Source organism: Pinus tabuliformis, chromosome X (assembly GCF_031772625.1).
Source record: "Pinus tabuliformis cultivar Carrire ecotype Pingquan chromosome X, CPIR1, whole genome shotgun sequence".
In the NCBI taxonomy this organism is placed as follows: Eukaryota; Viridiplantae; Streptophyta; class Pinopsida; order Pinales; family Pinaceae; genus Pinus; species Pinus tabuliformis.
Genome location: NC_142308.1, coordinates 1559533286 through 1559545744, shown reverse-complemented (window position 1 = coordinate 1559545744; position 12459 = coordinate 1559533286). Strand labels below are relative to the sequence as shown.

At 36.9% G+C, this 12459-nt stretch overlaps 1 protein-coding gene across 1 annotated transcript in view; it reads right to left on the bottom strand.

Moving 5' to 3' along the window:
* The window catches only part of LOC149145994 (vacuolar protein-sorting-associated protein 37 homolog 2-like), a 214691-nt gene that overhangs the window by 31879 nt on the left and 170353 nt on the right, over positions 1-12459 (bottom strand). The window contains exons 4-5 of the mRNA XM_089448956.1: positions 7222-7261; positions 6865-6911 (exon numbers count right to left, since the gene is read on the bottom strand). Of these exons, the coding sequence (XP_089305082.1) occupies positions 6865-6911; positions 7222-7261 (87 nt within the window). The remainder of the gene's footprint in view (positions 1-6864; positions 6912-7221; positions 7262-12459) is intronic.

The following is a 12459-nucleotide window of genomic DNA, read 5'->3' as shown; positions in this document are numbered from 1 at the left end:
AGTCCCAGATTGTATGGGTAGGATGTATCGGCAGGAGAAGGTGAACCACGCATCCTACTCCTATGCCATAGGAGAAGGTGAACCACTCATCCTATGCATACCTCAACCATCATGGGGTATCAAAGGGGAAGGTGAACCACTCACCCTGTACATCACGCACCACTAAGGGAAGGTGAACCACTCACCCTGTACATCGCGCACCACCAAGAGAAGGTGAACCACTCACCCTATGGTCCCTCATCGCTCCAAGAAGTACCCCAAGCCCCCCGGAGCTCCTAGAGCTCAATATTCAAATCAAACAGGGCCCTCATAAGAGGGTCTCTCCACGACTCCAAGCCGTTCACGGAAGGTTAAGAATTTGACCTTCCCCAGGGGCTTTGTAAGAATATTTGCGACATGATCATCAGTCCCAACGTGATGGAGCCTTATTGCTCCCCGTTGTACCATATCCTGGATAAAGTGGTACCTGATATCAATATGCTTGGAGCAATCATGAAACATGGCATTCTCAAAAAGACGAATCCCACTTTGGTTGTCACAAAAGATCACGATGGTATTCAGCACATGTCCAAACAGCTCACTAAAGAGCTTCCTCAACCAAACAACTTCACAGGAGGCCATACAAGTAGCAATATATTCAACCTCAAAAGTGCTCAAAGCAACCAACTTCTGCTTCCTACTCATCCAGGATATCGAAGCAAAACCTAGAGAGAAGCAACATCCAGATGTGCTTTTATAATCCACCACATTGCCATCCCAGTCAACATCAGAATAACCATGGAGCTTCACATTCCCAGCAGTGTAACTCAGTCCATAGGTGATTGTGCCCCGGAGATATCTCAAGAGATTCTTGGCAGCAATCCAATGTATGTGATGAGGCCCGACCATAAACTGACTCAATGTATTCACTGCAAAACATATGTCTGGACGGGAGTTCACCAAGAACATCAAGGCCCCTACAAGTTGACGATACTCAGAAGGATTTCCCAAATCAAGCCTAGCAGCACTTCCGCATAATTTCTTGAAGTCAAGTTCCATCGGAGTAGTCAGAGACTTGCAATCCACCATCCCAAATTTTTCAAGTAGCTTCACAATGTATTTTCCTTGCGAAAGGAAAATCTCACCTAGCTTTTGTCAAACCTCCAACCCTAGGAAATAGTGCACCAGTCCTAGGTCCTTCATTTCAAACTCGGAAGCCAACTCCCTCTTACATTGATGAATGAGAGGGCCTGCACCTATTAGAAAGAGATCATCCACATAAAGTACCAAGATGAGAGGTCTATCATTCTCAACCTTAAAGTAAAGGTTCGAATCAGCTTCACTTCTTGTAAAATCCCAACTTGATCAGATAGTTGTCGGTCCTCTCATACCAACCTCGGGGAGCTTGCTTCAACCCATACAGGGCTTTGTTAAACCTGCACACATGTGTCTAACGATCTAATTATTAGGGTAAAAGACATAAATAGAGTCTCGATGCTTGTTGGATATGGTCCGATCAGTTTCAGTTTCTTGGTTTGCATTGCTAACATTGAACATGCCAACCAACTTGTCATACATCTCCTTAGATGTGTTCAAATCGGAGATGTATGCAACCAAATGCTTGTTAATAGAATCCTTGATGATCTTCTTTGCTTTGACTTCACCTTTCTTGTACTTTGTCTTAGCGGCAGTCGGTGCATTTGAAGGAGGTTCAATGATCTTTCCCTGCACATAGTCCATAACATCCTGCTCTTCCAAAGTCAAATCAAGAGACATCTTCCATGCATGATAATCAGACTTATCATTGAGCTTGTCATCAGGCTTGAAGTAAGATGCGGAGGCCATTGACTCTTGTCCTTGTCCAACAAATCTCAGTGATTGCTCTTTTCACTCTTGCTTGGGCTTTGTCTTCACCTCAGCTCTGATACCATGTTAATTTTAGATAACAATGGTATGTTCTATGCTTAAGAGCAATTTACTTCAATTTTTCTTATTAGCCCAATATCAATTTCCAGATTAGCAATCACATTAACATGACAGTAAATGCAGATAGAACATAAATAAAAAGTAGAAGACAAGCCAAAACAAGAGGAGACAATATTTAGCAAGATGTGATGGAAAAAAACCCAATGGGGGAAACCCTTTGATCAAGTCTTCTTATTATTCTTCAAAAGTTTAGCAGAGAGAGAGAGTACAATATACAAATTTCACTTGCCCAAACACAGTCAAATCTGTCCAGTCAAACTGCAATCAACAGGATGCCCTAACCAGAAAGTCAACGTTGGTCAACTTAGCAGAAATCTTCCTACAAATCATCTCCGTCAAACCCAATCAACTCGGCCTCTAAGGATAGTTTGAATCATCCCAAAACAATCCCGAAAGTATCAATCCAACTCTGTCAACGCAGAGTCAAACCTGCGATCAACGCTAGTCAAACAACATAGAAAATCTCGGTTTCTGTTCCAAAGAATGCGACCTGTCCAAACATAAATATTCCCACAAAAATCACAGTCAACGTTGCTCGATCAACGCTGGTCAAACTTCCTGCAATTTAGTCAACTCTGGTAACAGAAAATTGCAGTCAAACTTCGCATATGTGGAGGAGAAGAAGGTTGCCCTGAAGTTGTGCGACCCAATCAAATGAGGAGAGAGAGATATGTATGAGAATGAATGACGATCAAATGATGTAGATGCACCTTCTATTTATATGCAATGTTGAGGATGAAAAGACATGTCTTTTGGGCTTCTGAGCCTACATTAGTTTGTTGGCCGACCTTAACAATTTGTCCATAAACGAAATAAATTTATAATTTCATTTGTACATGTCGAAATGTGATGATCTTTAGATCAATCCTACACCTCTCGGAAAGAGGAATCCAATAAAAATATCCATTGCATCACATGAGTTGTCCAATGTGGAGTTTGGCCCTAGTTGCCAAATTTAACACCCTTCCTAGAGAGGGTGGTCATGGATGATAAGCCTTGGATGTGCGAGATCCTTGTCATGTGTGTTGACAAGTAGATCCCCCCAAGCAATGATGAGCCTTGAATGAGCGAGATCCTTGTCATCTGTTGACAACTGGATCCCCCCAAGCAGTGATGAGCGAGATTTGTGTCATGTGTTGACAAGTGGATCTCTCCAAACAGTGATGAGCTTTGGATGTGCGAGATCCTTGTCATGTGTTGACAAGTGGATCCCCCCAAGTTTATATAGGGTGATGGATGTATCTCCCCTATGATGATTCTTCTTCATTAGATTGTAACATCATTGTTCCAAAGCAGAGATAGCAGAGATCCATGTATCAAAAAGACATTCCTCCCTAGCTAAGAGGGAGTGTTGAAAATTTATAGCTATGGGATGAATTTCCTTGAATAAAATTTCATTTTCAACCTTTCTAAAGTGACTTTCTAAAAATATAAAATCATGTCTATCTTTGCAACCATGACTTTCCAAAAATAGTAAATCACTTTCCATCAATTCGTAATCATATATATATATATATATATACGATGGAAAATCACTTAACTTGTCCTTAATCGTCTCAATTGTTTATTGTTTAACTTAATAATCAATATTATTATTATTATTATTATCATCATCCTCTTTATGATATTATTATATTATTATTAAAAAGAAATTCAAGTCTCTCAATCATGTCATACGTAACTCCCTTCAATTAATGCATATGTTACTCTCTCTCTCTTAATTGATTCATTCCTCTCTCTCTTTAATGCTCTTACGCATCTCTTACACACTTTAATGACTCGTCATAAAAAGATTCCTCTTACACCTCTTTAATGCATAAGTTACACTTCTCTCCTAAATGCATAAGTTACACTCCTCTCCTTTATGGCATAAGTTACACTCCTATTTTGGCACATGTAACTCCTCCTCAAGGCACAGTAGTCACTCCCTCATGAATTCGACCTCCTTTCTCTTCCTATATATTTGTGCCTCTCATCCTCACTTGACACACTTACTTGTGCTTGTGAAAAGAGAATTTGAACTTGAGAAAGAGAGAGTTTGAGAATCTAGAGGAAGATTGAGAGAGAGAGAAAGAGAGGGCCTTGAAGAGCAAGAGCAGATCTTGGAGAGCCAAAGTGATTCAGCGTTTGCATCAGCCACTGCTATCAGAGATCTTCTTCAGATTTAGGTGAAGTTCTCCATTCTCTCATTGTACTTTGTATCTTTGCTGAACAATTGATTTCTAATAGAAGAAGAATCTGGTTGGGTTTCCCTTTGTGGCTTTTGCCCTGGTCATTGACCTAACTTCTTTGTGTCTCATTGAGTTCTTGACTGTCTTCCATTGTGCATATGGTTTATATGGTTTATGTTCTATCTACAATTATATTTTGCAGCGTCAAGAAGTTCTTGATTTAAGTGATTGTAATAACATATAACATCAGAATTTCAACAAAAGCAATAGTTGAAGAACACTAAATATATAAGTCTATTTTATACAGATGTCTTCCATCATCTTTACCTAAAAATAATCTGCTTATTATTTGGCAGCAAATAAACTGATTAAAGGACATTTGAAGTATTTGAATAATTGAAAGGACCCTGTAACAGTGTTTAAAACATTGCGATGTTCTGATTTCTCAGCCCAACCAAAAAAATCAGCCATAAAATTGGCAGTTTTTTCAAATGCCAAATAAATCGCAATTTTATCGTGAATAGCATGAAAAATTGCATAACAATTGAAAAAACTGTGGCGCTGAGGGCAGGGGCAATTTATGTTGGTTTAGTTTTTTTTTAAATTTACTTTTTTTAAGTTTTGTATTTTTTATTTTGCCAATGTTTGCTGATTTTTACCGATATTTTCCCAACTTTTACAATTGTTTGCTTTTTCGGACCCTTGCCAATTTTATCCCAATGCCACTGTCAGCAACATTGCCTATATATGTTAAGAATAAGACAAGACAATAATTTCAAGCATTTTTTACACGTCATTTCTTTGGCTTTAGTTAAGAGAATCTACCCGGAATTTAGACAGGGTATCATCTCCTGAAGGAAAACATTGGAATAATAACAGAATTAAACAATATTCTCTCTGGAAAAGAAAGCATCCAGATTTAGGTTTCCCGTCTGTCTTGAGTATAAACTAATAGGGTTTTTGAGTTGTTAGAAGTTTCAATAAAAGGAAGAAAACTGAAATACTCAGAGATAAATTACTGTTTTGCATATTATAATACTTGCAAACTGTGGAATATACTTAAATATCTTCTATAGAACGATATGTGCAGGGTAGTAAGGTTTCAACCGCTAAAAACATCCTCTCCTCTCACGTAAATCACCTTAAATGCATTTAATATATATTCCATTGTAAACAATAAAATCAACCTTTATGAAGCTTAAAGAGTGATATCACTACAAGTAAACTAAAAATGATGACATTCTAATTATGTTTTTGAAAAGTGATTTCAATCATCTAACAATGTCCTGAGGGCAAAGTATAGTTCCATTAAGAATGAATAAATTAATAACACTGAAAATTTAAATCTCAACATCGACTCGTGTACTTTGAGATAAGAGTTGTGCATTCTAACTACTAATTTTGCCTGCCCTCTCTAGTGTTGCTTAAATTCCTAGATCTAGAAGGTGAAGATTTTCCATAAGACTAAATTGTCACAGTCGCACGTTTAATAGATATCTTGCGACAATGTTCAGACTGGGGTACCTTGCATAACCCAAGAAGTAACTAAACCATACATGATTTACCATATACATGTATGGCTAAGTATACAGAGACAATACAATCTGGAAAAATCAGTGTTTGGAAAAAAAACAAATACAAACAAAAGCAGTAGCATATATCCAAAAAATGGCCGAATATGGTCAATGTACAACCAAAATACAGCTAAAAACAGTCAAATATAAATGAAATACAACAGAAGTATGGCCAAAATATGATCAATATACATCAACCATATTGTAGCATATGCGGCTGGATAAGGCCATATTCATATATGGACTGTATAGTCACATTTCAAATGATAATACTGCCATACACAGTAAATATGAACCATACTAACAATTTTTTTCCCATCAGCTTGTTTGTTTCTTGACAACAGATTAAATACTAAGTGCTAAGCTTGTACGTGAGTACAAGAGCCAACTGCTTTTGCCAGTTGACAAGTGAGATACTACAATACAACTATACAATATAACTCTGTTGCATATAATTTTGTTACAACGACCAAAGTCAGATGAAGATAGAATATGGAGAAAGACTGGGTACAGCTACCAAATTACAAATTCTGGAGATGAGGAAGTTGTATTCTGAATAATACAAAGAGATGGATAAGAACAACGCAAGGAAAACAATAATATCAGAGAGGCATCAACTGTGGCAGGCTCAAACTTACATAATTAAAATATTTAGAATACAGAAAGCAAAATATCAAGATAATTTATGCTGGAAGTGTGATCGGAGGAGGAAGGACGGAGTGAGAATATTAATGTGGAACGAAATTCCAACATGGACATTGGAGATATGCCACTATATAGTAGAACTTGAAACTATTATGGACATCGCATATATTACAATCAAAAGCCAAAGAAAGAGGGCCCACAAGAGATGACACCGAAATTGTTGGTGTTGTAGTACCAGAGTGGGGTGTAGTATACCACCACATCAACTTAGGAACTTGCACCCCAAGGAAAAAACCATACTTTTTCATTTCAAGAAGAAACATATAGGTACATTCTGAATGTGCATGAGGGCACTTCAAAAATGTCACTCCTCTGTTAAAAACAGAGAATTGACTTCCCAAAACTCACAAAGACGACAGTACAAAGACATGAGTCATTCTTATATATAATTTTCAACAAAAATGGGCTTGTAAGTCTCCAATGAGTTCACAATTCTATCAAAGGCTCACCTGATTTCTTAGCTCTGCAATTTGGCTGGCCTTTTCTAAATTTTTTCCTGAAATATGAAACATGAAAAACCTCACAAGTTACATGGAACATAATCCAGATCAATTGGAACACAAATTAATCAGTAAAAACAATTGAAGAATCATTCACTAAGCCCTAATTCACCCTAAATTTATTTAGGCAACATCCCACTGTTTACTTTGTCACTTGCCATCCATGCTTCATTTCATTTTCCTCCATCTTTAACTACTGTCATGTTACACTCACTTTCCTATCCAATATTGTGGCTTGCCTTGTAAGATCTACCTCTCCATCCACAAAACAAAAAGTAAGACAACGCAAAAGTACAGAAATCTTACTTGCTAGTTGGATCGTTTTCATGCGAAGGTCATCCCGCAGCTGAAACATTCATTCAATAAAAGAAATGTTTATAGCACAAGTAAATTATCTTCAAAATCAAAAATATTCTTTGACCATGTGATTTTCAAGAAAGATGAATAATTCAATAGAATTCATGTAGAGACCCTCATAACTGCAAACATCTGTAACTCTTGACCCATGCAGTAAATGGGACTTCACCAAACCATACGAAGATACTCTGGGTTTCACGAAGACAAAAGACCTATTTTTTTAGGTCAGTAAGAATGACATCATATTAATGCAAGAGATTCAAAAAGTGGTAAATAGGAGTGCATCATATGGTATTTCCAGCTATATCTGGATGGTACAGGAGAATACATAGAAATAAAGAGAAAGACGGGAAAAAATACATCAACGTATGTAAATTACCAAAAGGGATCGATAGAATAGTTAGGTGCACCATGAGAGAGACAACATAAGGGATTGCATGTTAAAATTTTGTATCCAAATCCTAGGTGAAGACTTTTCTTATAATCTCAAGCACAATTACTTGCTGATTTTTATTTTTAAACAGAAAAATTCTGATCATAGAATTAATCACACAATGGCCAGAAAATAAATCAACGGAATCAAAATTAAATTTCCAAATACAATGATAATTTTCCCTGCCCTTAAAATCAGTTTTTTATTATAAATTATTCCAAACTTAAAAGGGCTTCTCACACTGGGAAAACTTGCACATTGAGAAAGAGAGGCTACAGAAAAACCTGGCTGCTGTATGGCCTTACACAGCTCACTTGTACAGCCTTAAACTTATCAAAATTGTACAGCCTACTCCCAGAAATTGTATAACCAAATTGATGGGTCGAACTTCTGTTGCTGCGCCCAATTCATACAGCCCCCTTCACTGTCGGATCGCATGGCCTCCGCAAGTTGGCTGACGTTGATTACCCTATTGCTATTCCATTTCCATTTGTCCTCCTGGCTTCCACACTAAGCAAAAACCTGTGTCACTCTGCGCAACTCAGTTACTATTTCTTATCCTATCACTTTGCTCTTCTGTTATAATTTTGAATTGATGACAAAATTTTCCTAACCCCAATCTCACTTTGAGATCAATAGCCAAGATTAAGTCTCAATCTCATTTGAAATCAATTGTTAAGATTCATATAAATCACTAATGTAATTAACTTGCATTTTATTAGACTTCTCAAAACTTAAAATTAAAAGGCTTTTCACTTTCATAATTTACTTTAATAAAGTAAATTACAAAATAGAAAGGACTTCAAATGACTTCAACACATTTGACACAAAACCTATGCGGAAGTTCTTGTTCGAGCTACAATCATCAATACTCTTCCCTCTTAGCGAGGAAGAAATTTTGCACCAATCCAAGTTTGTCACCAAGGACCTGTTGTCGCGCAGATTGGCACGACAACGCTCGGACCGGGGGCTGTCACTCTGATCCCCGATCCCTCCGTTTAAGCCCGTCTCCCGCGGCTAAGGGGGGTAGACCCTGCGAGATAGTGAAGACCAACTGCCAAACAGTTGGGTGGGAGACACGATACACGATATGATAAGCACTAGATGGATTTAGATATTTAATAGACCAGTGCCTTGTGGAGTTAATGTTTAAATGATTACTTTTTAAATGATAAAGAAACATGGACCATGAACAGCAACCATCTATCATCAGCTAAATCATGTAACCAGAACGATATCCAGCAACTGAAAACTTCGAAAAGATAAATGCTTTAAACCACCACGAATCATAAACCATTAACCAGATATCAATTTCGCATCTCGGCTTGAAAATTTAGATCTCAGCATGAAAAATATGACGATTTCCGAAAAACAACTGAATCTGGCAAAAAATAATTTTCCGCAAAATTTTTCAAATTTTTTTTTTTTTTTTTTTTTTTTTTTTTTTTAAATCTTTTTTCAATTTTTATTTTTCAATATTATGGAAATTAAAAATAAATCTAAAAAAAAAAAAATTAAAATTTTAAAACTAATCTAAAGTCTAACTAATATCTAAATTAAAATATAACATTAAATCAAAAATTTAAAATCTAAATCTAAATTCTAGACAACTCTAACCTAAACCTTTTTATTTTCATTTTTTATATTTTTTTTAAAAAAAATCAAAAAAGGAAAAATCTAAAACTAAGTTCATTAAAAATAAAACTAAAAATATATTTTTTGATTTTTGATTTTTTATATTATAAAAATCCTAAAATGTAAAACTATACTCCAACTAAAAAAAATAAAAATAAAGAATATCTAAAAAAAAAACTAACTTATGCCAATCGTATTTTATTTTTTTATTTTTTTTTATAGAAATTATTAAATCTAAACTAATAAAACTAAACTAAAATGAAACGCTAACCAAAACATTTTAATTCTTTTTCGATTTTTTATGAATTTGCATTTTAAAAGAAATGAAACTAAAAATGAAATACGAATTACAATCTAGGAAAATTAAAAAAAAGAACTAAACTCAACACTATAACTAAACCCTAAGGCTACGTGACCACCAAAAATGAAGCGTATCACTGACTGCGGCAACAAGTTGTGATCCTGGACAGTTCTGAATGGCAATCGGTGGCAACAGAAACGAAAATGCATTACCTGGTCCGAATGCTTTGTCAACAGTGTTCAGAAATCGAACCAGCGAATGTCCTAGTCGATGGCAATGCTGTAGCGGCGGTGAATGGAACCCGTTTTAAAAAAGAAATCGACCCGATGAGAGTGAGACCCCGAGCTAATGGCTGGACAGTGCATATATGGTCGATTTGTCTGCGGATACCCTGAAGCCGAATCACGTGAAAGGAGAGAAACAAATCCCTTTTTTTTTGAAAGTTTCTGGACGCATGCTACGGATTGCCACATGCATATGATCAAAAAAGGAACGCCGAGACAAGATCAACCCTCAGCAACGTGACCAAGAGAATCAAAAAACGCTGGGAAGTGAAAACGCATTTTCCCTGGCTTGATGTGGGTATAAACGTGGATGAATGTTGAAGCCGCTGGTGTGATTTTGTCTTCAGGAATAAGAAATCTTCATTCTGTCACTGGGCTTGAGATATCTGATATCAGAGGTCGGAAAATTTTATTGACAGTTTTCGTAGCTTTAGTTTGCTGACTAGATGTGTTCTCCTTCATCCAGCTGATGTATGAAATGATGCCCATCACAGTTTTAGCATATTTTTAACAGCCTCGGATCAGAAGTGCCTAAGCCATGCAAAACCCAAAATGAACCTGAACAAAATTTTGGAACCCTAAAACAGAAAAACTGATTAATGTACAAACTTGGCCCCTCAACAGCCAGATTTAGCCATAAATACAGAAATTATTTAGAATATCATGTAATCTTGAACTTCACTGTGAACAGAAAGAAAAACTCTCAATGTAAAACAGAAAAGAAACTTCGAATGATTAACCCAGGGAACAATCAGCTGGGCTCTGCACAGAAAGTGCTTGCGGGAGTTGGCTGGTTCAGCCGAGAACTTCCCCAAACGCCCACAAATTTCCTTCAAAAAATGTTTTCCTGCACATCTCAAGCAACCATCAGCAAAGAGAGAGAGAAAGCTGCTAGATCTCAGGAAATAATGGAGATACCTGCCATTATTTCAGAAACCCTAGCAGCCCTCAAACCCTAGCACGTGAGCAAGATACCTGTACTCACAATGCTCTGAAAAACCAGCTATTTTAACTGCTAAAACTGAAATATGCAGAAAAGCAAAAATCTCACAGCAATTCCAGAGAGTAACACCAGCCAGTTTGAACCCCAAAGTCTTTTTATTAATCAGAAAATCAGATTACAAGAGAGCTTTCAGTACAGACTCACAGATCAGATGATTTGAAATGACCCCCTAAGACCCTATATAAAGGAAATGATCCTAACGGCTAGTTCGAGTGATCCATGTAGAAATGATCTCGACCGTTGATGAGGATCAAGACATCTCTTGATCTCATCCGTCGATTTATTAACTTAAAATATTATTATTTTATTAGTTAGGGTTTTTGCTTCATTTTTTAATTTTTTATTATTTTTTATTATTTTATTATTTTTATTCATTTTTTAATTTTTTAATTCATTTTAAAATGGATCACTGAACTAAACCTTCGGAAACATCACCTAGGACCTAGGACTTAGGACTCATGAGGGGATTTAAAACATTTCTCGACCCTCAGGACACATTACATCATGACTTTTACAAAATTACATCTTAAGGGGCAAACCCATTTAATACAGACCCTCACAAAACACCCAGCTCTGCGACACAACGATAATCTAGCAGATCAACACACTAGGATTCTCCTAAAGTTCTAATGACAAAATCAATCCCGGCTTTGGGGTCAGGTTTGAAGGAAAACTCTGCCGATCCGTGGATCGGTGAGACAAAAAACCTTCCGGGACGTAGATTATCATCAGAAAGTTAGGTCCACCTAGGCAAATTACATACATGACTCTGATCTGCTTAGATTATTTACAATTCATACATGCAGACTGGGTTTACAAAAAAAATGATCAAGTTGCTGATGATGGCAGGATGGCACGGACATGCTGATCAGGTGCTGCTTCTTTCTGTCAAGAAAAACGGGGTGCACTGCATGGGTAGTTGACCAGTAGGGGTCAACATCTGGCTCTACTTGGGGACACGTTGCTGCTTGCAGGAATGTGAGAATCCAGAATCTGCATCCATACAACACAAAAATAAGTAGCGTCCATCCAAAAATCAGCATATACGTTAAGCACAATAAAGATAAAAGCTCTTCATTTATTAACTATCTAAAACAGAAACGAAAATGCGGAAAAAAAAAAAAAGGAGTAGGGTTAGAAATACGATACAAAGGATGCCCTACGGCATCAGATGTTTTCAATATAGTGCATACTGAGCATTTGCCTGCTTTCAGGCAAATCTGTCGGCTGCTTGTCGGATGTGCCATGTCCCATTTTGCATATGGTAGGACTCTTTCCTATCCGAAAATCAAGCTGCTCGCGGCCGTCTGATGCGTCAAATCTTCTTCTCATTTTCTTCCTCTTGCGCTTTTTCTTTCTGGCAGGATGAATTACTGATGAGCTGGAACTTTCTGTCTCGAAACTATTAGATGAAGTACGCGTGATATGTCTCTCTTTAGCCCGCATCTGATCTTTATCATTCTTAAGTCCATCCTCAATCAACCATCTTTCAACTGAACTAATAACCTCCTCATAATAAGATGGATCTTGT